Source organism: Uloborus diversus, chromosome 2 (genome assembly GCF_026930045.1).
Source record: "Uloborus diversus isolate 005 chromosome 2, Udiv.v.3.1, whole genome shotgun sequence".
Taxonomy (NCBI): domain Eukaryota; kingdom Metazoa; phylum Arthropoda; class Arachnida; order Araneae; family Uloboridae; genus Uloborus; species Uloborus diversus.
Window position 1 is genome coordinate 13365433 of NC_072732.1, and position 27252 is coordinate 13392684.

The following is a 27252-nucleotide window of genomic DNA, read 5'->3' on the forward strand; positions in this document are numbered from 1 at the left end:
ATGTTCATGCATATTACTCTATCATATAAAAATAAAATTGAAAAAACGAAAACTTCCCTATTGGTCCTGTGTAGTGTTCTATTTTTTACTATAGCACTTAAAAGTTTGAAGTAACAAATACTAGTTTTAAGTCTCGAATTACCATTATTATGTTCTTGAAACGACTTAACTTCTCTTTCGCGCAACAACCTTCTCCACATCCAATATTTCATACACGTGTTATGAAACTATAAAAGTCCCTTTCAATAGTGCGAACAAGTAAAGGTGAGCTAGAAAAGCATCAACTACTTTATCTAGAAAGTAGGGCCGTGGTAGCCCAATCGGTAGAGTGTTGGATTCGGGGCCCTTAGGGTCCTTTGTTCGAACCTCGATGGTCGAAGATCTACCGTCGTCATTAAAGGGGACTGGGCGACGTTAAATATGCTCGTGGTCTCAATGTCCTCCAAGTGAAACGATACCTCTGAGGGTGCTAGCACCAGGTAGCTATTAGCTCCTGGACTAGTTCTAAATTCTCATTAACTGTTCGATCCGGTGATGGTGCTGCCATCTATCGGTATAAAAAATAATGGAGGCATGGCACTTAGTATGCAGTCCTCGACATAAATGCAGTTGTGACTCGGAATCAGAAATCGGAAATCTAGAAAGTATTTTAGTTATACATAAAATCGATAGAAAAAAAAACTGGTAGAGAAAACCGTCAATCCAAAATTTCAATCAAAGTTTTAAAATTGTAGTATTGATCGCAAAACTAATTTCACAAATTCACGGAAGAGTTTCAAACCTGCGTTGAGAAAGGCTTCTGAAGCAAACGACTCTCTCAGCGTGTGCTTATCTTTATCAGATCTAGTTTAGAGAGCGGCAAAATTCAGCCGCCATCATTTTCTCTCCCTATCTGCTCCTCTGACTGCGACCCATAACTATCGCTCGAAAAGTTTTCTGGCAATTAAGCTAATGAAACGCACACAAATCACTGTAATTGGTGCGTTCGCTTGAATGGAATGTCAGAAATTTTTGCGATTTGTTTTCATAAATAAGCGATTTCCATTCAAGGAATATGACTGCTCTTGACTAGCATGTTAAACTTAATAGATCTGTTTATGTGATGCTGGATTTATTTGCTATCTCGGAAATCATATGATTTAACTTGTTTTCTTAAAATGGCATTAGTTCTTAAGCTGATATTTAAGCCAAAAATAACTCATATAGTGATGCTATTCGCAACTCCAGAGCTCGAATACGCTACCTTGCGGTGATTAACAGTACTAAAGAAAAAGGTAAAACATTCCATTCCACGTGTTCTCTTCGGGGTAAATTACAGGCTTCAGACAGTTTGTGATGGAATGTAATTTCAGAAAAATAGAAAAGAAAGCTTCCCACAACCACGATGAAAAATTGTTGTCATTCACTAAGCGTCAAAGCTTGTTATAAGTTACGGCATTTGTTTGTTTTACCTTTTTCATCCGCCATTAGACAGTGGCTGCAGCGCTCCCAATAGTTTATTGGAGTTGCGAATATCTTGAACGACAGTAAGACTAGGAAACAAAAAGTGTTATGAAATAATAAAAAGCGAGAAAACATGTAAGTCAAGTTCATTGAGGGCAAAGCGCTTTAAACCTACACGAAGATATTTTCGTAATTCATAAATATATTATGACATCATTAAATGAGTATTTCTTACGCAGTAAGAAATTCTGGGGCGAAGAGAAATAGTTAAGGTAACTATTTTTTTTTCAAAATGAACAAAGGGAAATTTCTTCTGAAAATTACGATAAATGAAGAAAAAAAACTATGCTTTCTAATAAAAGTTGCATTGAAACATAGTTTTTATATTTTTTTCGGTAAATTTGAACTTCCAAGAAAAGGTGGAAATTTTCACTATTTCCATCGGGAAAAACGAAAAATAAAATATTTTTTCCAATAACATGTTTCCTATCCAATCACTTGTAGATATTTTTTAAAAAAATGAATGAGTAAATAAAAGAAAAAATGAAAGTAAAATAAAACATTAAACGATTAAATAGTTCAATTAATGTATGAGAAAAAAAATAGAGAAGTGAATAAAATAGAGAAGAATGAGAAGATAATTGAATGAATAAATAAATAAGGGCATTATTAAGTGAAGGAATGCAAAGGAAACAACAGATAAAAGAACATGTCTGTGATTTGATAAAGGACAGAATAAGTAAACAAATTAGCTATTTCACTTTATCCCGCATGCACTTGAGCAAGTGAACAAAGCATTAAAAAAAAAAAAAATGAATTTTGACATCTTGAATTCAAATTATGTTTTTCGCAATCACGAGAGTGTGTATGTAGGCGTTTGTGTTTGTATGTGGGGGGTATGTGTGTTTGTGTGTACGGGGTATGTGTATGTGTGTGTAGGCATGTGTGTTTGTGTCTGTGTGCTGGCATAAGTGAGTGGGTAGTTGTGTGTATGAATGTGTGTGTAGGGGGGTATGTGTATGTGTGTAGGCATATGTTTGTGTGTCTGTGTGCAGGCATGAATGTGTGAGTAGTTGTGTGTATGTTTTTGTGTGTGTATGTGTATGACTCTGTATGTATGCGTGTGTATATGTGTTTGTGTGTGTGTATGTGTGTAGGTGTATGTGTGTGTGTGTGCGTGTGTGTATGTAGTTGTGTATCTATGCGCGTGTGTGTGGGACATGGACGCAACCTGAAGACGGCTTTCGCTAGAGGAGCAGCATCGTGAGGAGCCGGTCGACGGTGATGGTGCGGAGGGTGGCGGTGGGAAAATAAAATGATAGGAACGCCAAGAAACAGTCAAATGAAAGCAATAAGCAATCGTGATTGCTCAAAAATAAGCTTAATATGAAACAAATAAAAACTGCACTGAGCATTAATAGGTCTCAATTAATATTTAAAATGTTAATAACAAAAAAAAAAATATCATTTCGTAATAACAAAAATCATTTTTGACTTGCAACAAAAAGTTATAGTATGAGAATCATTTTTTAAAAATTGCTTATGGTATCATATTCTTTAATTTTCAGAAATAACTTTTTCTTGACTTTGATAGGCTATACGTGTTACTGCACAATTAAAATATTACCAGATAGGTGGCGCTAAAAGCTGAGAAAATATTTCACCGATCAGTTTTGCCCCGCTATTTCATATTTTGGGGCCGTGGTAGCCCGATCGGTAGAGATCGGGACCGATGTCGGACTCGGGGCCGGAGGGTCCTGGGTTCGAACCTCGATGGTCGAAGATCCACCGTCGTCATTAAAGGGGACTGGGCGACGTTAAATATGCTCGTGGTCTCAATGTCCTCCAAGTGAAACGATACCTCTGGGGGTGCTAGCACTAGGTAGCTATTAGCTCCTAGACTAGTTCTAAATTCTCATTAACTGTTCGATCCGGTGATGGTGCTGTCATCTATCGGTATATAAAATAATGGAGGCAAGGCACTTAGTATGCAGTCCTCGACATAAATACAGTTGTAGTCAGTTGTGACTCTGAATAGGAATATTTCATATTTCCCCACATTTCCCTAGATTAACTTTTTGAAATCGCAATTGTCTTATAGATATTTTGTCGTATTTATTCTTGTGATATCTGGGACATACTATTTAGTACTAATCTGTATTACCATCATAAAATGGGATATGGCAGGACTATAAGCACATACCAACGGCACGATTGCAACATCTAGATACTTTAATTTCGCTCTTTAACTCTTATTTTTTATTGCCTTCCTAATTGTCTTCACATTCCGTCTGTGTGGGAAAAAAATGCAGTACCTTTATTATGTGGTGTCCTCACAATACCAGCATGCAACGGTATCACACTGTAAAAAAAATTTGCGAAACGTTACTGAGTATTTCCGTGTAACGTTTCGGAATTTCAATGGTTTTTATCCCCTTCCTGGAAAAATCAAGTATCATTGTCAAAAAGTTCTCTAAATTGCTACACGTCGTACTTCTCACTGTTGTAAAAATATTTTTAGCTCCCAGTTAAAAGATTAACTGAGCGTATTTATAAAGTGTATCAGCTTCAGTTCGATTGCACTGTTAAAAATTTTCCGGAAAATTTACGGTAATTGTTACTGGCATCCATGTTGCCAGTAACTATTACCGTAAAAATCAAATGTTACTGTAAAATTTTACGGTATCCTCGGAAGGCCAAAGCAACCAGTTGGCGCTGGGATCGCTTATTTCTCCGGTATAAATTACCGTAAAAATCAGCGATGCGTCGGCGATGCAATTTTACAGTAACAATTACCAGAAAATCTTCCTGAATTTTTAACAGTGTGCAGTCCGTCCAGACTGGTAAGGCGCCCAAAGGGCACGAATCAGTCCTTGGACTATGTAGTTTTGCAAGAATTGCAGGCGAGTGAGATGCTTGATACTTACCTGCAAATCTGTCTTAGCTTTGGCCATGTTTGCGATACTGCTCTTGGCGCTTTCCCGGAAACGCGCGAAGGTGCCAAACTTTTATAGTATACCCACCTAATGTTTGTCTAAAATTCCATAGATACGACTGGCTTTAAACGGGAAAATTTCTAAATATTTTAGGAAACTACTAGGATAATTTCAGGAAGGTAACTGAATTTTAGCGGAAATCGTTCCTGGATTTTGCAAGATACTTTACAGGCAGAAATTGGGCACATCAGCTGCCCATTATTTTCCAGGAACGTTTCTGAATCTTTTTACATCATTTTACAGTGCATACACATAACCATACATAATCATACCCTACATACAGGACATAAACATACAGTGCATCTTTCTACAGTGCACTTATATATTCAAGTAATAATGCATGTTCATAATTTTAGACTTCAATGGAAATATACATTTAATGTTGTTTCATTTTAATAGTAAACACTATAAAAAAATAGAGCATTTTCCAAATACTATTCACAAGAAGGCGGCTCCAAAACAAATTTCTAATTTATAACACTTACTCGCGTAAATGGTTGCCAAATGAGAAATAAACGCAGCAATGCTACATTTATAAATATACTTAATTTTATCTCTTTCTCATTTTAACTAGTATCTTAACGCACACAGAAGATTATGAAATATTTATTTAATCGTTACACTATTGTATTAACCTGTTTCCCAGTAAAAGTCAAAGAAAAAAAAGGGAAAAGCATGAAAAGGAAAAAGCTTTATCCATTATGAAAATATCGCGAAAATAAATAAATTAAATGAATATCGAAAATTTAAAAATTGGAAAGTAGATTAATGAGATGGGGGAAACTGCCCCCCCCCCCCCCCGTCCTAATAACTTTTGAGCAAATAGTCCGATTCGGACTTTTTTTTTTTTTTTTTCGAAATATCTCGGAAAAAACACCTTTTTCATGTGTTTCAATTTTTGATTTGAAAAATCTTTCGTTCAATTTTGCACAGATCTAAAAAGCTTAATATTATGGCACGCGGGAAAATTCCAGGCAAATATAAATCCCGAACTTTGAGGTGAATTTGCTTCAAACGAACTTTGTAGGAAAACTTTTTTAAGGAAGATTATGTAGTATAGAAAATATCTTTATGATTCGAACAGTTTTTCGTTCAGTTTTAAATAGTTCAAATCCTTTAACATTAGTGCCTACGGCGAAACTGAAAGTCAATACAGATCCCGAACTTAAAGGCGGACATACAGGGTGTCCGAAAAGTCCTTGACACATTTAAAAAATTCATAGAAAACCAAAAAATTGTCGTATGAATTTGCGGTTTGCACCATATTACTTCACAGGTTCAAGAGTTTTTATGACATCGAAAAAATGAAAAGGGGAAAAAAGAAGAAGAAAAAAGGAATTTCGCAGTCATGGTGTCAGTATATGCTATGTTTGTAATTCTTTGTTTAGTAATTTTCATTCCTTTTTAAGTTTTCCCATGTTAACAAAATCAACAAAAACGGTTTAAAAGTAACTTTCAAATCGAATGTTTGAATGAAAATTACTGAACGAGGAATTACAAGCATAGCATATAATATACTGAAACCCTGGCTGCGAAATGCCTCTTTTGTTTTCATCTTTTTTTCCCCTTTTATTTTATTTTTTTCGATGTCGTAAAAATTCTTGAACCTGTGAAGTATTATGGTACAAACCACAAATTCATACGACAATTTGTTGGTTTTCTATGAATTTTTCAAATGTGTCAAGGACTTTTCGGACACCCTGTACTTCAAACAAATTTTGTTGGAAACAACTCTTGATGACCAACTCCTGAATTCTATTCATAAAATTTTAGGGCAATCGACTCCAAATCCGACTCCTGTACCCATGGGCGCCCATATGCAAAGTTGCTAGGGGGGAATCAAATATTTTCCTCGTGGTTTAGCAGAATATTTACCGATTTCAGGACAGATTAGAGTCATTAAAATTTGACATTTTTAATAATTTATTCCTTTCTGGATGGAGAAGAAATGTTTTTACATTTTCAAAGAAAAAAGTACTAAAAGCATGGAAGTTCTTATTTCAAAGGGGGGCCCCCTTTCCTGTACCCAAAATGTAATCCGGCTACATGACTCTGATTCTGACTCCATAGATTTGGCAAATTTTAGACAAGGAGGGGAAATGATTCATTCCAACTCCGACTCCTTTATCTCAAAATGAGTTCTACTCCGACTCGGCGTACATTGGAAGAGTTGCGGACTTGGAAAATGACCGTTTCCGACTCCGCACACTGTAAAAGCGATTCAGAAACGTTCCTGGAAAATAATGGGCAGCTGATGTGCCCAATTTCTTCCAGTAACATGTCTTGGAAAAACCAGGAACGCTTTCCGCTAAAAGTCAGTAACCTTCCTGAAATTAACCTCGAAACTTTATGAAGAAGTGCGAAATCTGCCCTGTTACAGCCAGTCATGTCTCTGGAACCCTCTAGAAAAATTGAGTAGGTTTAGTGTAATTGATTAGAACCTTCCTAATTTATTAAGAAGGCTCCATAAAAATCAGAGCGACCACGACCAAAGCTATGCAAGAAGGAACCAAGCATGTCTCTTGCCTGCAATTCCTGCCTTGCAAAGCTGTAGCTATACATTGACATTTTCGCTCTCATTGGGAGCTTAGTCAATCTGGTCAGGCCGTAAGCAACCTTAGGCCGATACACTTAATAAACACGCTCATTCAATCTTTAAACTGGTTGCTAAAAATATTTTCCACAACAGTGAAAAGTCGATTCAGGAAACTTTTTTGTGAAGATACTTGTTTTTACGGGGAAATAGGTGAAAACGTGTGAAATCCCGAGACGTTCCACGGAAATAACCAGTAACATTTCGGAAATTTTTTACAGTGCAGCTATGATTTTTAGTTTGTAATAAATATTGTTGATACGATTTCTTTATATTTACACGCAAAAGTTTATATATTCAGTGTTTGGCAGAGAAATTCGGAGTCCATTATGTTTCTACATAAACATATTTGAAAACGATTATTTTTAATTAAAATTATTTCTTTGAGTTAGCATCTTTTTTTTTTTTTTTAATAATGTATTTATTTTAATCAGCTCATCATTTGTCATCCTTTCGTTTTTCGTTTTGAAAGCGATTAAAGATTTTTTTTTTAATGGAAAAAAAAAATATATTAGTTGCTTTCTTTGAAACTTGATCCTACTTTATTTGTTCTCGTGTATTTCAGATAAGCGAGGCCGATTTTATTTCTAGTAATCAGGTTAAAATATTAAAAAGTTACGTTTGAAATAATTTTCGAATTTTGGTAATTTTGGGTAATATTGATCAGATACTAGAAAGTCGATATTGGAATACGGGGAAGTAGGCTCGTTTAGTTTTGGTCAGAACTTCTTGTTTAAACTGTATTAGTCAGCAGACGATTTAAAACAACTATAAGAGTATGTTTATTGTGAAGTAGAATCATAGACTAATAATAAGAGTAGACCGAGCTTTCTCATTCTTGCTGATAAAGAAAATTGGTTCATAGATGTATCATGTGACTAGTGGAAGGGCTTGGCGAAGACTTTGGCAGCATGGTTGCTAGATGGCAGCATTATCTATAGTTTGGCACTCGACATGTATTTTAAGACAATGTGTTTTCATTAAAAAAAAACTTCCAGGTGCAGAGATTGAACTGTTTTTCTTTTAGTTATGCATTATTTTGACATTAGTAATAGTTTTTGTTCAGTTTTCGGTAACTTTTATTTCATTTGGAGCTGTCAGCGTTGGCGCGAACGAAATGGCGTAAACGTTTTGCGTTAACGCAAAAATGTACTAATCGGTATCCTAAATTGAAACTGTAGGTAAAAATCTTACCGTTTGCCGATTCTTCTTGGTCGCTTGCATCTTTTATTGCTTAGAGAGTTATTGAAATTGACTAAAGAAAATGCACAATACTATCTAAACGAAAAACTCACTAGATTAACAAAATATTTACAACTTAGAATAAGAAATTTACAAATCGGACTCCATAAAAGATCATTCTTCCGTGTTCCATCAATTCTATTTATTTTATTTCTCGCGGGCGTTGATCGTCTGCTACGATTAACGCCCGCTGTTGCTAGGATATCCACCAGTCACATGGTTTGGTTTATGAGCAGCAAAAGGGTTGCCATAGCTCGGTCTACTCTTATTATTAGTCTATGAGTAGAATTTGTCACAATTTTGCGTGAAATTCTTCAGCAGTTAATTTTAAATGGTGAATACGATAATATAAACGAGCTAATGTGTGCATCACATGACTTCCTTTTACTCCAATTTAATGTCGTTATCCCATCATTGGTAATTTTAATGTGATTTAATAGTTTACTCTCTAAATATTACCAACAGTGGACAAATTGAAACCAGATTTTAAAAAAAAAAATCGCCAAATTTGTCAGTTTACATCGAAATTAACAATGATCACCCCCCCCCCAAAAAAAAGGAGCAAAAGACCCCCTTAGAAACACCCGAATGTAACCAAAAAGGGAGGTGCACAATTAGACTCCACTAAGAGTCACCGTACCAAATTTCAACTTTCAAGGACATACCGTTCTTGAGTTATGCGACATACATACGCACATACGCACATCTGCACATACGCACATACATACGTTCATACAGAGGTCACGAGAAAATGCGTTGTAACTCACTCGGGAATCGTCAAAATGGATATTTCGCGTGTCTATACGTTCTTAGGTACTTATCCACGTGTGGTCGAATCGAAAAAAAAACTCAACATTCATTCGGGGATGAGCAAAATGGAAATTTAGGTCGATTTTTGAATGAAAGGTTTTTTGCGACTACAATACTTCCTTTTTTAGCCTACTTTCCCAGCAAAAGTCATAAAAAGAAGAAAAAAGCATGAAAGAAGGCTTAATGCATCTTAAAAATGTCGCGAAATCAAAAATAAATAAAATAATTAAATAAATATCGAAGCATTAAAAATTTTAAAGTAGGGTATTGAGATGGGGGAAAATGTCTGTCGGTCTGTCTGTCTGTCTGTCCCCCCCTAATAACTTTTGAATGAATAACCCGATTCGAACAAACGTTTTTTTGTTCGAAAGATCTCGGCGAGGACACCTTATTCCCATATTTCACTTTTTGATTTGAACTATTTTTGTTCAATTTTAAACAGTTCAAAAAAACTTAACATTAGCGCCTACGGGGAAACTGAAAGTCAATGTAGATTTCGTGCTTGAAGGCGGATTTATTTCAAACAAATTTTGTTGGAAATAGCTCTTGACGCCAAACTCCAGACTCCGACTCCGAGAATTTATAGGCACCTGACTCCGACTCCGACTCCTGTGCCCGACAATTAATCGGACTCCGACTCCCCGACTTCGACTCTGACTTCGTAGCTTTGGCAAAAATGTATACACGGAGGACAAATGACTGACACCGATTCTTGGATGTTCGTCTCCGACTCTTTTATCCCAAAATGAGATTGACTCCGACTCCGACTCCGCAGCTATGGTTTTCACTGTGAAATAATTATTGTTGATATGATTTGTTTTTATTTTCACGCTAAAGTTTTAATTTAGGTACTCAGTTTTCTACATAACGATATGCGCAGACGATTTTTTTTTTTTTTTTTTTTTTTTGACAATGAAAAGTATTTTGTTAAGTTGACATTTTATTGTTTTTATTTATTTTGGTAAGTGCATTAAGTCATTCAAAAAATTATTTTTGGCAACAGGGGAAAAAGAAAAGATTTTTTTTTTTTTTGATATGATGTATTTATTTTAACTAGGGGGCTATCGCCCCCTGCTCGCTATCGCTCGCCAACCCCCGGAACTGCTTACGCAGTTCCCTGTGGATCGCTTCGCGATCCATGCTCGCTTCGCTCGCTCGCTGTATGCCAATACATTAGCCTAGCTAAAATTTTCCGTAAAAATTAAAGTTGGTAATTGCATTTAGGTCACCATCCATTTAACCAATATGAAAATTACGTTCATAATGTTAATTTGTCTGCTTTAGCCAGATTTTCGACAGTTTAACTTTGCTGTATGTAAGATGACTGCCTTGGCAATGTGCACAACTTTACCATTATAGATACAAAAGTGTCTGTCATTGCTTTGGAGAGATTGCACTTCTACCTGTTGGTCCGCGGAAGGTATTTTATTTCCCTTCTACCACCCATTGGAAAACCAATGAAGGCATTCCCCTATCCGCCACCTGGGGACGCGCCCTCTAGGGGTTACAGGCTCCCCCGAGGGATGTATTTACATTATTTACACTCTTATATATATTTACATATTTACACTCTTATATATTCTAATCTGAGAAAACTTCCTCATATACACAATTAAAAATGTCCCGTTTGGGAGCCACAACTGACACTGCTTCAAAAGATCTTGTTCTTGATAATGCCACATAGAGCTGGCCATGACTAAAAACAGGCTCAGAGAGCACCAAACATATTTTCTCAAACGTTTGTCCTTCTTGTTGTTATTCTGAATCCTTGCCACGTCACGAACAAAAAATGGTTTAACTAAAAACGCGAAAACTCGCCAAGGCTACTTTGCTTGCACAATACTAAAACTACTATAACCCTAAACAAATTTGGCGAAACCTTTCAGCTGAGAATAAAAGGAATAAAGTAAATTCTTTCTCGGTTATTCATTTTGAACTGAACTGTCGTACTGAAGCAGAGAATAGACGACGCTCAAAGCGCCTACGCGTTCAAAACAACATTGCCGATGAACATGATTGTGGAGCAATGTGTGAAGAATGCGAATTTTGTGGTGCTCTTTATTGGCAGAAAGAGCGTAATACTGCAAATAAATATACTAAATTTTGCCATGACGGAAAGGTGCGGTTACCGGCATTGTGTGACGCACCTGATCTGTTGAAGGAACTGCTGACTGAAAATTCCCCAGCCGCTAAAAATTATCGGCAGCGAATCAGAGAATACAACTCTGGAAATGGCTCGTCTTAAATTGGATTCAAGAACGGTTTCCTGCCTTCTTTGAGCTTTTCTTTGCTGATTAAGGTTGAAATGGGCCACAGCCCGACTCAAACTCATCTCAAAAAAAAAAAAAGTTCGTTGAGTATTCTGTGATTCAAGATTTCAAAACAACGTAGAAGTTTGTTTACATGATTTATCGGCGAAGTGTTGCCAACAGAGGTTTAGAAATTCACCCCTTCATTTGCCGGCACGTAAGAGAATTATATATATAGATAAGCTTATTAATTTTAATTATTATTTTTTCGTTTTGAAAGCTGTTAAAGAATTTTTTTAAGGGAAAAAAGTGTATTAGCTGCTTTGTTTAAAAGGTGCTGCTTTTTTTTTTTTTTAGCAAAAATATGTTTGAAACAATTTGCGATTTTAGCTATATTTGAGAATATTGATCAGGTACTAAAAAGTAGTATGGGTATGCGGGAAAGTAGGCTCGTGTAGTTCTAGACGGAACTTCTTGTTATAAAAGGAAGTGCAAATAGTTGCGAAAATTTTTGACGGTTGGAAAATCTGTCATGAAAGAACACGGACCACGCAATAATTCCATTTAAGCAAATAACACTGTTCCTAATGCAAAGCAACATAAGAGCGAAATTGGGATTTTAATCTAATCAAAAACATGCTTCTGGTTCAATTTTTCAGCGCGCCTGAGCAATTTCGAAACTATATGTCAGATCCCACTAGTAGTGATTCACTCGCTTTTACGCGAAATTTTGAGTCAAGTTCGATCCCATCCTTCTTCCCGCTTCAAAACCAGAGCTATAAATATCACCGTTCGAAAGGTTTTCTGGCAATTCCGCTAATGAATCGCGCACAAATCACGGTAATTGGAACGCTTGATTAAATCAAATGGCGCGAAGCCTTCCCATTAAGTTTCTGATGAAACGAGTCCCCATTCATCGTACGTGACAGTGCCCTTGCAAACCCGAGATATGATTTGATAACAGAATTGATATCGGATGATGTGTTTTGAAAATTAAAATTCCGCTGTCAAGTTTGCTTTCCGATGATAATAAATATAAATTAAACAGATGGGCGCTATTGATTATGCCAAAAATAACTGTCCTGAAACGCTGTCGGTTTGAAATATTTTAAAATTTTTCATTTGGAATTTGACATAACTAGTATTCGCAACTCTTGAGCTCGAATACGCTACCTTGCGGTGATTGACAATGCAACTGAAAAAGGCAAAACATTCCATTCCACGTGATTTCTTTGTGGTAAATTAGAGGCTTCAGACAGTTTGTGATGTAATGTAATTTCAAAGGAATAGAAAAGAAAGCTTCCCATAAACACAACGAAAAATAACTGTCAGCCACTAAACTTCAAAGTAAGTTATAAGTTACGGCATTGGTTTGTTTTACATTTTTTGTCCGCCATTAGACATTGGCTGCAGCGCCCCCTTTAGTTTATTTGAGTTGCGAATATGGGGAAAAAAGTTTCTTGAAACATTTTTAAAATGATAACTCGGATCGAAGAAAGCCTGGATTATTTGAAAATCAAATTTTAAAATCCACAATTATTTGCTACTAGTGAAAATACCCGGCGTTCCCTGGGTCAGTAATAATTAAGAGAAAAAATCGTTACTTGCTTTTGTTTTCTGTTTTAAGGAAAGAATTTAAAACACATCTTTTTGACGTGATTAAAAATCGAGTTTCTTCTTTACCCATAAAACTAAAATAGCAATAAGTATAAAGAACAAAATAGTATTGATTTAGAAACGAAAGCACTATATTTAAGCAAATACAAATTTCCAAAACATGAAATTAATCTTCTCATGTTTAAAAAGATTAATCTGTTGATACTTTTTTTTTAACATGGAGTCTAAAACCTTCTCTGTATGGCTAATGAATTACGAAGTGATTTAAAAAAAGTAGCTGCGCTCGTAATCCCCTTATACTGTTATACTTGCTTTAGCTATTTTGGGAAATTTCAATCATTGTGGGCTCTTGGTGCGATTTTACCGAATTTGCGAGAGTCATTTTGGGGTACCTTCGATGATTCTCCCCCCTTCTTTCCTTCCTTTGTAAAACGATATGATATTAATTTTCGTTACAGAGATATCGTCGCCAGATTCTGAGATACTTTTGGTCACCATAAAATGGCGCTAAACAGTTTCATCCGAAATGTTTCCAAAATAAGTTGTAAAATCTGGTGATTGTTTGAAATTGTGCAAAAAGGAATATTAATGGAAGTTTTTGTGCTGTTTATGGATTTGCCTAATTTAGTTGCTGGATTATTTAACACAGTAAAAAAGGTCTTTTGAAAATTCTTTGATTGGCGATATTTTGTTCACATGGTGAAAGCTGAGAAACATTATGACGTAGTCTTCGGCTTCAAAAACAGCGACGTTGAAAAAACTGCCAAATGCATCAGCTACGGAAATCTTTCTGCAAAAATTTTGGCGATCTGCTGGTTGATTGGATAATGAGTAAGCGTTCAATCAGCATAAATAATAATAAAAACCATTAATTACATTAAAGTTCCGTTTAAGTGGAAAATGATCAGCCAAATCATGTATTATTTGCCAATCTTGTGCAAAAATCTTACTTCAAGATTTGACTTGAGAAAAGCCTTGAAGAGTCACGAAAAGCAAAGAGAGTCAACAATATAACAATTGCCGCTATCGACAGGGAGTTGAGATGATACACTAAATACTGTATTGAGTTGAGGAAAGCCTTCGAACATGGAACTAAAAAGCTCATAACTCGTTTTTTATTCTACTTAGAAATTTCGAACAGGTGCCATCTTCAGCAGAAAAATCAGAGCTTTCGATGGACATTTAATGTAAATATGTGCAAGTATTTTTTCCTCCCAATATTAGAGAATTTATACGAAAATTGTGTTTTATTGCCCCCTAAGGGGGTTTTGCCCCCCATAATGGGACGAAAACTACCCTATGTGTTATTCTGATGCATGAGCTATATTATTGTAAAGTTTTATGAAAATCCGTTCAGTAGTTTTTGCGTGAAAGAGTAACAAACATCCATCCATACATCCATACATCCATACAGACAAACTTTCGCATATATAATAGTAGTAAGATTTGTAAATGATAAAGATCTTGTTACTTACATTTGCAATATTAATTGAGACCTGCTAATATTCGGTGCAGTATTTATTTATTTAACTAGAAAATCGCCCGTCAAGATATGCCAGGTGAAAATCGCTTCTACATTTGAACGAAGCCATTGCCTGTTTGGTGATATTTTGATACCTGAAATTTGAACCCTAACTCCAGTGGATCAAGTCTAAGCTGCTGTAGTTGGGGTTCATTGTTGACCACTTTTTCGTTCCCTCATTCCCCAGTAAAACAGTTACGTTACCGGATCCAATTCAGCCTTATCAAAGTGAAGCAGTTTCCTGCATCTCGAACAATTCCAAACATATTATCAAATTATCATGTCGTGGCGCGAACTTCATTGTTGATGACGTCAGGAGCGTTACTCGCTCATTAGCTATTATTTATAAGGATATTAAGCTTATGTTTTGTATTGACTTTTTGGTACAATTACTAGTCAAGTGCATGCTTGGCAAATTGGATGGAGCGAAGTGAAATAGTTAATTTCAATCATTTATTAAATCTCGTACGTATTCATTTATTAATTACTTTATTTTCATTCCTTAATTTAGTAATTTACGTATATATTCATTCATGAACATTATTTCTTATTTATTCAATATTTTATTTACTCATGTATTTTTTCTTATATTTTGTTCATTTTTCATATTTATTTATTGGTTACTAGCTTCATTATCAATTCATTTCTTCATTCATTCTTTAATTTACTCATCTTTTTAATCAAAAAAATACTTTTAATTGTTAAATAGAAAGTATTTTATTAGAACAGTATTTTTTTTTCACTTTGTCTGCGGAGAAATGAAATTTTTCGACTAATTTTTTTTAAGTACAAATTTATTGCCAAAAAGTAAAAAGCAATATTTTAATGCTAGTTTTTTTTAACAAAATATATTGTTCTTTCTTTATGTATCGTAATTTTCAAAACAAGTGTAAAATTTGTTCATTTTAAAAAACAGTAAATTATCTGAACTATTTAACTTACCCCACATTCTCCGACTGGTGGATAAAAAAAAATAGTATTACTAACCAGTTATGGGGTTTTAGATGTATAGCAACGGCATGTAACCTGCTGCCAGTTTAATGCTGTGATCTGCAGCATGATTGAAGGAGGAAAATCTTACAAAAAAATTAAATTACTCTCATCTAATGCAAAATACAAACAATAATACGACACCAAAAGAAAGGAAGTGTGACTAGCTTATTCGTTTTTAATTTACCCCAGATTACAAATGTGTATGTGGTAATTGAAAATACCTAATTTTTACTTTAGGATTATTAGAGACAGTAAAATTCGAGACTAAATATTTTTTGTTTCGTTCCCGATTTTCCCTCTTTTGGGGTTCATTAGTCTGGAATAGTCATACTAAGCTACTGAAAAAAGTGCCTGAAGTTCGGTTATAGCTGTTACTGATGAACCCAAAACAAGGGCAAACGTGCAGTTTCTGAAAGCTGAAACTGACCTGTTCGATATTGATTCGGTTCTGCTTTAGTGCCATTCCACGAAAAAGGCAACCATTTTGTCCCGAACGTGACAGCCTATATATAGCATTAAAAATTAATGATTTTAAAAGAAGAATATATATATTTTTCTTTTTAACTTAAGAAATTACGCATACGTTTGTGATTTCTTATGCAACAAAATTTTGTTCATTATTTTAAATTATTATTTTGGATGAAATATATGAGCTGTCCCGTGAGAGGAAGAAATGCCCGCTTTCCGGCAGTAATCCTTTAGTTAGCTGCGGCCGTAGGCGGTAATTTGTAGTTTTAAGCTCTTTTTGCGTTTGCAAACTTGGATAGTGTAAAATCACTAAACGTTGGTTTAAAAAACTTTTTTTTTAAACTTATGGTGACGTTTACGCTGTAGTTTATAACCACACCCTCTTTACATTGCCTAACTGCCACGCCCCCATATAGTAGTTATAAAATCACAAATGAGGCACGAGAAGCAAAGTGATGTAAGTGGCAAAAATAAACTAGTATGTTGTGGCCATTACGAAACTTTCTTCTATATTTTTCTTTTTTTTTCTGATCCCTCCCCATGCTTGACGAGGAAGCAATATTCTCAATGAAAACAAAATTACACATGCAAAAACTTGACGACCATCCCAATGTCTGAATTATTGCAAAAGCAAAGCAAAGAGCGAAAATTGAAAGTTACTTTAAAAGCCTTGCTTGAATTAATTACAAATATTTTATTTGTTAACAAACATAAGATGGCAACAGTTAAAAATTTTAAATTATTGAGATAATATTTCCGATCATTTCCATGCAATTAAAATCACGAGAAATACGCAGACGACAATCTATTACGATTTATCTTTCTTATTGTTGCATTAATAAAGCTATTTTTATTAAAAAAAAAAATCAACACCTCTTGGAGCGATTGGCGTCAAAATTGAACCAAAGCCTGTTTACATATGGATTCACATATATTCCAAATTTCAACCAGAACGTAGCATTACTTCTTGAGATAGGGCACTCACAATGGAAAAAAAGAACGGGCGATTGCGCCACCCCCTTTTTAGCTGTTGACACCAAAATAAAATCAGCTCTTATACCCACTAAGGACTACTTGCCGATAAATTTTTCTTTCATTCCGTTCATTATTTCTTGAGATACAGCAGTCACAATTGACGACGAAAAACGTTCCATAGCTCAACCCCCGTTTGAGTTATTGACACCAAAATTGAATCAGCACCTGTTCCTGTTACTGGCAACATATGGACCAAATTTTGTTTGATTCCGCCAGTTACTTCCTGAGGAATAGCAATCACGCGTAACTCAAAAAACGTCCCATTGCTCCACCCCCCTTGGAGGAATTCGCGCCAAAAACCAATGGGCACAAGTTTACATAGGGGCACATATGTGTACCAAATTTCGTTCGATTTTATGCGGTAGTTTTTGCTGTAGAGCGGCCACAAAAAACTGGTCACACACAGACGTGACACACACACATACACACACACATACACACACACACACATACACACACACAGACAGACAGACATTTTCCAAAAATAGTCGAAATGGACTCAGCACACCTCAAAACGTTCGAATCCGTCAAAATTCGAAATTCGAAAATTTGCACGAATCCAATACTTTCTTCTATATATTAGATATAGAAGAAAGTAAAAATTGGGGATAACCAGTACAAATGATAGGTGAACCTCCTCTCTGTCTTGGGGGAAAAAATAGTTTTAGTAGCCCTGGTAGGTTTTGGCTATGCAGCATGATTTAGAAAAAGAATTCAAGGAAGTCCACTTAGAATCTGAACTTTAAACGAGTTTTATTTAAAACCATGTCCACTTACATCCCTTTATTTCTCACTGCCACATTTGTCGTTATGCAGTTTATTTCCATTAATAACATGATTTCACTCTCCCCCAACTGACCTTTTTTTTTTTCTTTTCGCAGAGCCTCATGGAACTTCGTCTCCTAAAGTCATCGATATTCGACCCCTCGTATCCGCCAAAGATGGAGAAACGTTGGAACTAGCGTGTGCAGCAACAGCTTTCCCAGCTCCGTCCTACAGGTAAGAATCAATGCATTGTGCCAACTAGGCTGCCAATTTGGTGTGCGCTGCTTCACTTTTCCAACTGTACCGTCATTTGGTGTGAAGTCCGACTTCCACAATACACGCATACCGTAAGGACCCGTTAATAGGGTAGGCAACCATTCACAGCATAACAACACATTCACACAAAGAAAGGAGAGGAATAGGGGAAAGAAAGTACATCCATTCCCAAGCCGAGATTCGAACCTGGGACTTCCTCATCGCAGTCAGACTCCTCTGACCACTAGACAAGGCGGGCGGCAAGCAATGCGTCATTCATTTTAAATAGGTAGAAATTCTGCAGATTTATAATGCCCGAAAAGCACTTAACCCTTAAAAAAAGTCAAGGTTGCAGAGTAGAAGGAAAAGTGGCCGACTCCGACTTCTGGAGTTTAGAGCTCCGACTCTGACACCGCAGTACTGTTGGAATAAGGCCGTGGTGGTCTGATCGATTGGACGTCGGAATCGTAACTTTAGGATCCCGAGCTTGATGCCAACCGATCGAAGGTAAAACGTGTTCGCTAATAGTGACTGGCGCACGTCGATGCTCGTGGTCACAACGACATCAAAGCTCCAATTTAAAACCAATGCATCTAGGGATGATAGATCAGTGGTTGTTCTACTTCTGGTCTGTACTAAAAAATAGAGCTGTCTTCAAGGCCCCATGCAACCGGTTAAACCACTCGTAGTGTTAGGTATGGAGGACAGTAGAGTGTGAAGTGTAAAGCACTAATAGAGCGTACTATGGGGAGAATGACAGGTTCTGACTTCTACTCTAGGGAATCTTGAAGTCTTTGGCTCCAAACTCCGACTCCTTTACCTCAAAATCAGTCCGAGTCCAACTTTACAACTCAAAATCTGCAGCTCTGATCTATTTTACTCATAAACGAATGAATGCTGAGTGTTTTTTTTTTTTGGCTCTATCGCACTAGCGTATATGCATAATAAATGCCCGAAATATCCAATTTAACCATCTCCGAGTGAATTACCATGAGGTTTCTCGTTACGTCTGTATGTGCGTATGAATGTGCGTGTGTACGAGGGGGGACCCAAAAGAAACCGGACTAATGGTGCGATGCCAATCCTAGATGTAGTAGAGTGTTCTCCAGATAGATGGCTCAAGTAGAGACCTTCACAAACCAGCTGTGCAAGTGGCGTCAGTTTAGTTGATAACGTCGGATCGTAGTGTTGGTTTTCTCAGGCGTTGTTGCCTTCCGCCTGCGAACTCATTATGGCAGATTTCAAAGAACAAACTGTAAGCTTGAAATTTTGCTTCGTGCTTGAAAAGTCGGCAACGGAATAGCTTAACAAATGCTTCAACAAGCTTTCAAGAACGACGTTTTGAGCCGGACACAAGTTTTCGAGTGGTTTTGGCGCTGTAAAAATGGTAACATGAGTGTTGAAGATTATGCTCGTTCTGAGCGCGCTGCAACGTCTCGAAATGATGAAAACGTTGAAAAAATCCGCCAAAAAATCAACGAGAGTCGTCGTTTTACGATTGACGAAACTTTAGAAGAAACAAGAGTGGGTTGGTGCTCGCGCGGGCGATCGGAAGAATGGTTCCTTCACCATGATAACGCTCCCGTACACTTAGCCTTGACTATTAACCGCTACTTGGCCTCTCAGGAGTGGCCAGTCGTTCCTCGAGCCCAGTATTCGCCAGACCTAGCCCCCTGTGACCTTTTTCTGTTTCCGAGGATGAAAAAAATTCCGAAATCGAAGCGTTTTGATGATGTAGAGGCTGTAAAAACTGCTTCGCAACGGGCACTGGACATGGTCAAAGCTAAAGAGTTCCAGGGGAGCCTCTCACTGTGGAAAAAAAGAATTAATAAGTGTATTTCATCCAAGGGTGAACACTTTGAAAGAGACAAAAGACATTTTGTGAATAAACTAATATATAAATATTTTAGAACAAAAATCCGGTTACTTTTGGGTTCCCCCTCGTATGTACGTTTGTATGTACGTATATACATGTAGTTGTCAAAATAATGGAAACACCTGTTAATAAAAGGGAAATTTTTCAACGTTGCTTCGTAAGAAATATAGAATAATACTAGATATCTGTTTTTATATATATATATATAAATAGTAGTGTATATATTCTGGTGGTATATGGTGGTTTAACGGACGTTCTGGAAGTCTTGGATTTTTTCCAAACGCGTGAAATGTCAGATCTCTCAAATTTTTAAAAAGGCCGAATTGTTGGAGCGCTACTTGCTCGAGCAAAGTGTAACTGAAAAATCTCAACTTTTTGGCATTTCTAGAGGTACAATACCTAAAGTCATGACAGCATGAACACAGCGCGGTAAGACAATCTCGGCAAAGCAAACTGATGGATGGAAAGAGAAGCTCAGGGAAAGAAACCGACGAGTATTGAAGTGGATTGCAAAGTCTAAAAAGGGAACAACAGCAGCAAAAGTGACCACAGGACTCTATCACCATCTGGATTCACCAGTGTGAGTTATTACAGTTAGAAGGGCACCTTCATAAGCAGAACATTTAAGGCAGAGTAGCGATTCCCGGATTTTTTTCCAAGTGTGTGTGCCTCCATTACTTTGATAACTACCTGTATGTACGAGGCGTGTTTTTAAAGTAAGTTCCGTTTTTATATAAAAAAGAACGAGTACAGATAGAGCTAAGTAATTTAGTGCACAAAAATCTACCACCCTTACGCTATTTTTCGACATTGCTCCCGTGATTTTCCAAGCATTTGTCATAGCGTGGTGCAGGTTTTTGTATACCTATTCGTAAAAAGTTACCGCCCGTTTAGTCAACCATGAGGACTCTTACAGGGCTTTGGCTGGGGCGTTTTTGAACATCCTCTGGTCTGCCCTCACCTCGCTCGCAGCATCTTTCATTTGTTTCGGCATCTAAAGTCTTTCCTAGGTGGTCTGTGGCACAACAGCAATAATGAGCTCAGAGAACATGTTATCCCATGGCTGACTACACAGGCGGCAATTTTCTATGAATAGGTATACAAAAACCTGTACCACGCTATGACAAATGCTTGGAAAATTACGGGAGCAATGTCAAAAAATAGCGTAAGGATGGTAGATTTTTGTGCAATAAATTTCTTTGCTCTATCTGTACTCGTTCTTTTTTTATATCAAAACGGAACTTATTTTAAAAACACGCCTCGTACTTAGGCTCGTATCTCGCGTAACTTAAAAATGGTATGTCGTAGAAAGTAAAATTTTGTTATATAGACTCCTAGTGGGATGTAGTTGCGGACCTCTCTCTTTGATTGTATTGAGATGTTCCAGAAGGGTCTTTTACACCTTTTGGAGGGGGGGGGGGGGAATCAACGTTAATATCAATGCAAAATCAAGTGATGTTATAATTTGGCGAGCACTTGGCTTATATTGCTAAGCTTTTGGTCGCCAAGTTTTGTCGCCAATTTGGCGATCTATCGCCAAGTTGACGACAAATTTGGTGTCGATATTGGGAAAATCAATTTCTGTAAAAACGCTTTTTTGCATCGGTTCGTGACGAACTAGTAGTGGAGATATTTGAAGTTGTTTCCTTGCTTACTCCAAGGCACTGTTATCATTAAATTGGTGTAAAAGGAAGTCATGTGATGCACACATCAGCGCATACACAAATCGTTTTATGACATACTAGTGGCACCCGCACGGCTTCGCCCGTAATAGAAAAATTAAACGTCTTTTGGTTCGCTTGTACAAATAATGTATGGTGAATTTTCTCGCCAATTGGCTTGTACCGACGTTACAGTTCCACGTTATGATAATTTCGTATCTCGCCAATTTGCTTGTGCCCATGTTACGGTTCCACGTTATGATAATTTTCGTAATTTATGATAGTTTTTTTTTTCTTAAAATTGGAATAAAAAAAGAACCACATCGAATTTTCGAAAAATCGCTTCGAGGTGCACACCCCATGCTACATACTAACTTTGTGCCGAATTTCATGAAAATCGGCCGAACGGTTTAGGCGCTATGCGCGTCACAGACATCCTACATACATCCTTCAGACATCCAGACATCCTCCGGACAGAGAGACTTTCTGCTTTATTATTAGTAACTAGTGGTACCCGCACGGCTTCGCCCGTAATAGAAAAATTAAAAGGTCTTTTGGTTCGCCTGTATTTACAAATAATGTATTGTGAATTTTCTCGTCAATTGGCTTGTACTCATGTTACGGTTACACGTTATGATAATTTCGTATCTCGCCAATTGGCTTGTGCCCATGTTACGGCTCCACGTTATGATAATTTCGTAATTTATGATAGTTTTTTTTTTCTTAAAATTGGAATAAAAAAAGAACCACATCGAATTTTCGAAAAATCGCTTCGAGGTGCACACCCCCATGCTACATACTAACTTCGTGCCAAATTTCATGAAAATCGGCCGAACGGTTTAGGCGCTATGCGCGTCACAGACATCCTACAAACATCCTTCAGACATCCAGACATCCTCCGGACAGAGAGACTTTCTGCTTTATTATTAGTAAAGATGTTTCTTTATTCTTAAAAATATTTCATATCATAAGAAATATTTTTTCTCATTTCGGAAGATGAAATAAACAATTAAAAACCCTAACATAAATAAAGTAGTCCTAAATTAAGTAATAATAAATGAGTAGAAATTAGCATACACGGCTTCACTGAGTTAGAATGCTAGAGACAGAGGTAGTTCAGGTAAGATAAATAAATACCTTCGTGCTGAAATGTAAAGTAAGAAATAACTTGCTTTTTGACGTTGTTATTTCTTATATTACTTTCGTTCACGCAGTTTTACTCGTTTTTTAGAACATACTCATTGCAAATGAATCAGAATTAATTCTAGTAAAATGTATATCCTTAGAAGTCGGTTTTACATTTCGTTTTATGGTTTCTTTATTCATTTATTTTATTACTTACTTATTTATTCCTTTTTACTTCCATTTACAAAAAAGACAGTATTGTACTCGCGAAACGATTTTCACCCAAAAATCGGCCTTAATTTCCATTTTGCTCACCCCCAAATGAATGTTGAGTTTCTTTTTCCAACCCGACCACACGTGGATATGTGCCTAGGAACGTACAGACTCCCGAAATATCCATTTTGACGATCGCCGAGTTAGGTACAACGAGTTTTCTCGTGACGTCTGTATGTACGTATGTATTTGCGTATGTGTGTATGTATGTCACATAACTCAAGAACGGAATGTCCTAGAAAGTTGAAATTTGGTACGTAGACTCCTAGTTGGGCCTAGTTGTGCACCTTCTTTTTTGGTTGCATTCATGTGCTTTAAAGGGGATCTTTTGCTCCTTTTTGGGGGGAAATCATTGTTAATATCGATGTAAACTCACGTGGTGTTATAATTTGGCGGACACTTGGGGATACATTGCTAGTCTTTTGGTCGCCAAGTTTTGTCGCCAACCTGGCGACAAATTTGGCGATTAAAAATTTTTTTTTTTTTAAATCTGGTTTCAATTCGGTCACTGTTAGTGATATTTAGAGAGAAAACTATTGAATCATATTAAAACTGCCAATAATGAGAAAATGATATTAAATTGGAGCAAAAGGAAATCATGTGATGCACACACAGCTTGTTTTTTCAAGAACAATGTCATAACTAAATTTTTTCCTTTATTCCAGATGGTATCGCGAAGAAGATGGCCGTCTGGTGTCGATGAGCTCCAGTCATCGAGTCACTCTCCTGGACGGGTCCCTGGTACTGCAGTACGTCACTGTTCAGGACAGCGCGCGATATGTGTGTGTCGTCAACAACAGTGCAGGAGAAGACAGAGCTTTCACGTTGCTTACAGTTTCGGGTAAATGGCTCAGTTTTTTCTGTGACACCACCAGTAGTTGGCATTCCATTACGATTCTGCGAGGTTAGGTTTGCCCCAACTATAGTTATAATAATGAGGAAATATTTTCAGACTGAATAACACGAAAAATAAATGTAACTCAAAAGCGAATCTAGACATCGATGTTTTCATTGATGTTTCAAATACGAAGTTCATTGATACCATCGGCTTTTTAATTTTAAATATCGATGTTTTTCTATCGATATGACTTCTCTATCGCTCATTTAAGTTTTTTTTTTTTTTTGTTGTTGTTGTTCAAATGTAAAACATAGACATCGAAAAAAACATCAAACGCAAAACATCGATGTGTTACAAAAAAATAAATAAATAAATAACGATGTCGCATCACTACAGTGTTGGGTGTATTGCGCAATTGTTGATATCTCTTCTCTATTAAAATAAAATTGTACAGACATAATCTTGAATGAAAACTTGTTTGATCCACTAATTTTAATTTATTTAATTTGAGCATACAGCAGCGCATTGGCAATGAAGTAACAATTAATTAATTGAAGAGTCCCATATTTTAACCCCGACACACAAAGGAATGGTTAATAAGCTTGACGTGTCTCTGTGTGTGTGTGTGTGTGTGTGTGTCTGTCTGTGGCACTCTAACGCTTAAACGGATGGACCGATTTAAAAAAAAAACTTTTTGTTCGAAAGGAGAGTTAATCGAGAGTGTTCTTAGCTAGGTTGCGTCTTCGGATGATTCTAATTAACGAAGATATTATTTAAAAACCTCTGAAAGGTTTTTCGCAATTTTTGCAGTGAAAACATATTTAAAATTTTGTACCAAAATAAAGAGTATTTTTTTCTGCGTCTGATAGAATGTGTTTGGAACTTCCTTTTTATAATATAGAATTCGTATTGTAACGCTTTTTAAAACAGATTTTAAATGCGACTAACAACCAAACGGCACGAACTTGAGGGTCACGGATTTGGACAAAATTGTAGATATAGGTCCATTCCCACAAGATATGAGCGCTGGTAAAGCGGTTTGACTGCATAGGCCCTAGTTTGGCTGCAACGAGGATTTGAATTTGCTAGTTTGGCTCCAAAAATGCAATGGCGTTTCCTGGAATTTCCGACTTAGGTACAAAGAACGTTCTCCAAACACATTTGGTGTCTTTTGTTAGTAGAGCAAGTGGAAGGGAGAACATTTATTTATTTATGGGCATTATTTTAGTTACTTGGAAAGTCGAAACGATCTTGTTTTTTTTTTTTTTTTTTTTTTTTTTCGTTTATTTTTTGATGTGCCACGTGCAATAAATCAGAGCTTTTTCTCCTCTCCGATTTTTGTTGCTTGTTATATAGAAACAAATTTGATTACAAGTGGAGAATATCCAGTTAAAGTAACGATAAATACTTTTTACTAGCAGACAATTAATATAAAACGAAAATAATTTAGTTTCATTTGAAAATGATAAATATCATGTAACTGTGCTATTTTAACATTCAAGTTCTTGAAATTAGAAGTAGTATCCAATTACAATTTGAGAACCACTTATTAAAAATAGTATTCAACGTAGTTAATTCAAAGCCAAGTGCATCGAAATGACTCATACTGTAGTAGAATAGCAGTAAAAGGAAATAAAATGGTAAATTTATAGGGAATTCTATTACATTTCTGGGTCCAAATTAGCAACTTCGGACCCCCGTTGCGACCGAACTAGGGCCTATGCAGTCAAACCGCTTTACCTGGCCTCATACCTAGTGGGAATGGACCTATATCTAGAATTTTGTCTAAATCCGTGACCCTCAAGGTCGTGCCCTTTGGTAGGAAGCCTTTTTTTTCAGCGATTAGCTACCGAATTCATTGTTGGCCGACAAGGAAAGCAATGATTTTAAATTTTTATCTGTTGCAAGTTTCTTTTTGTTAACAAATAGATGTTAATAGTATTGAAATTGATTCAATTTTCTTTCTTGTTTCTACATTTGCAATTTTTAAAATTTTTAATTTTACTTGTATTAACCCCCGACACACAAAGGAAGGGAGTTATAAGTTTGACGTGTCTGTGTATCTGTCAGTGGCACTCTAGTGCCTAAACGGATGGACCGATTTTGAAAAAAAAAAATTTTTCGAAAGAGAGTTGATCGAGACTGTTCTTAGCTAGGTTGCATCTTTGGATGACATTAATTAACGAAGAAATTAATTAAAAACCTCTAAAAGGTTTTTTGCGATTTTTGCAATGGAAACATAGTAAAAAACTTTAAAATTTAATACTGAAAGAAAGAAAATTTCTTTCCGCGTCTGATAAAATGTGTTTGGAACTTCCACGTTACATAAAATTCGAGTTATAACGTTTTTTTAAAGCAGATTTTAATAACGGCTAAGCGGTTATTCACTCGATTTATAACCGAATTTATTGTTGGCCGACAGGGAAATAAAGCGCAATGATTTAAAATTTTTATCTGTTGCCAGTTTCTATTTAATATTAGATAAAATACTTGACATTGATTTTTAATAACATAAGGCTTTTAACCGGATTTTCCATTTTCCCTCTTGATTCTACAGTTACCACTCAGTCAAGGGTTTTTAAATTTTTTTTAATTTTATCGTTGCTTTATGCAGTGTTTTTAACAGAGCTTTAGTTTAGGTTAAATCGCTATTTTTGAATTGATTAAACATGGGTGAGAGAGGGCACATATGTAAGGCAGAGAGAAGCAAAGGGATGTAAGTGGACATTTTCAAGTTTTGTGTAAAACGCGTTTAAAGATAACATCCTACACTGTTAAAAATTCAGGAAGATTTTCTGGTAATTGTTACTGTAAAATGGCGGACTTAACGCATTGCTGACTTTTACGGTAATTAATACCGGAAAAATTCCGGTATTAATTACCGTAAATATACCGTTAATTACCGGTTACCGTAATATTACCGTTAATTATGGTAATTTTCCGGAAATTTTCCGGAAAATTTACGGTAATTGTTACTGGCATCCATGTTGCCAGTAACTATTACCGTAAAAATCAAATGTTACTGTAAAATTTTACGGTTTCCTCGGTAGGCCACAGCAACCAATTGGAGGTGGGATCGCTTATTTTTCTGGTATTAATTACCGTAAAAATCAGCGATCCCAGCTCCAATTGGTTGCTGTGGCCTACCGAGGAAACCGTAAAATTTTACAGTAACATTTGATTTTTACGGTAATAGTTACTTGCAACATGGATGCCAGTAACAGTTACCGTAAATTTTCCGGAAAATTTTTAACAGTGTAGGTAGACTTTGATTGAAATTTTTTCTAAATCATGCTGTTTAGCAGCAACAACCAGGGTTACTAGTACCATCTCTTGCCCCAAGACAGAGGAGAGGTTCACCTACCATGTGTACTGTTATCTCCAAATTTTTAATTCTGCCACTTACATCCTTTGCTTCTCACTGCCTCATATAACTTTAACAGAAGAAAAAATACATTTCTTCTTGAAATTTACTCTCCCAAAAGTTGTAG

At 36.3% G+C, this 27252-nt stretch overlaps 1 protein-coding gene across 1 annotated transcript in view; it reads left to right on the plus strand.

Annotated features, from left to right (window-relative positions):
• Positions 1–27252, plus strand: part of LOC129217817 (cell adhesion molecule Dscam2-like) — a 234892-nt gene that overhangs the window by 99078 nt on the left and 108562 nt on the right. The window contains exons 5-6 of the mRNA XM_054852155.1: positions 17850–17967; positions 23589–23764. Of these exons, the coding sequence (XP_054708130.1) occupies positions 17850–17967; positions 23589–23764 (294 nt within the window). The remainder of the gene's footprint in view (positions 1–17849; positions 17968–23588; positions 23765–27252) is intronic.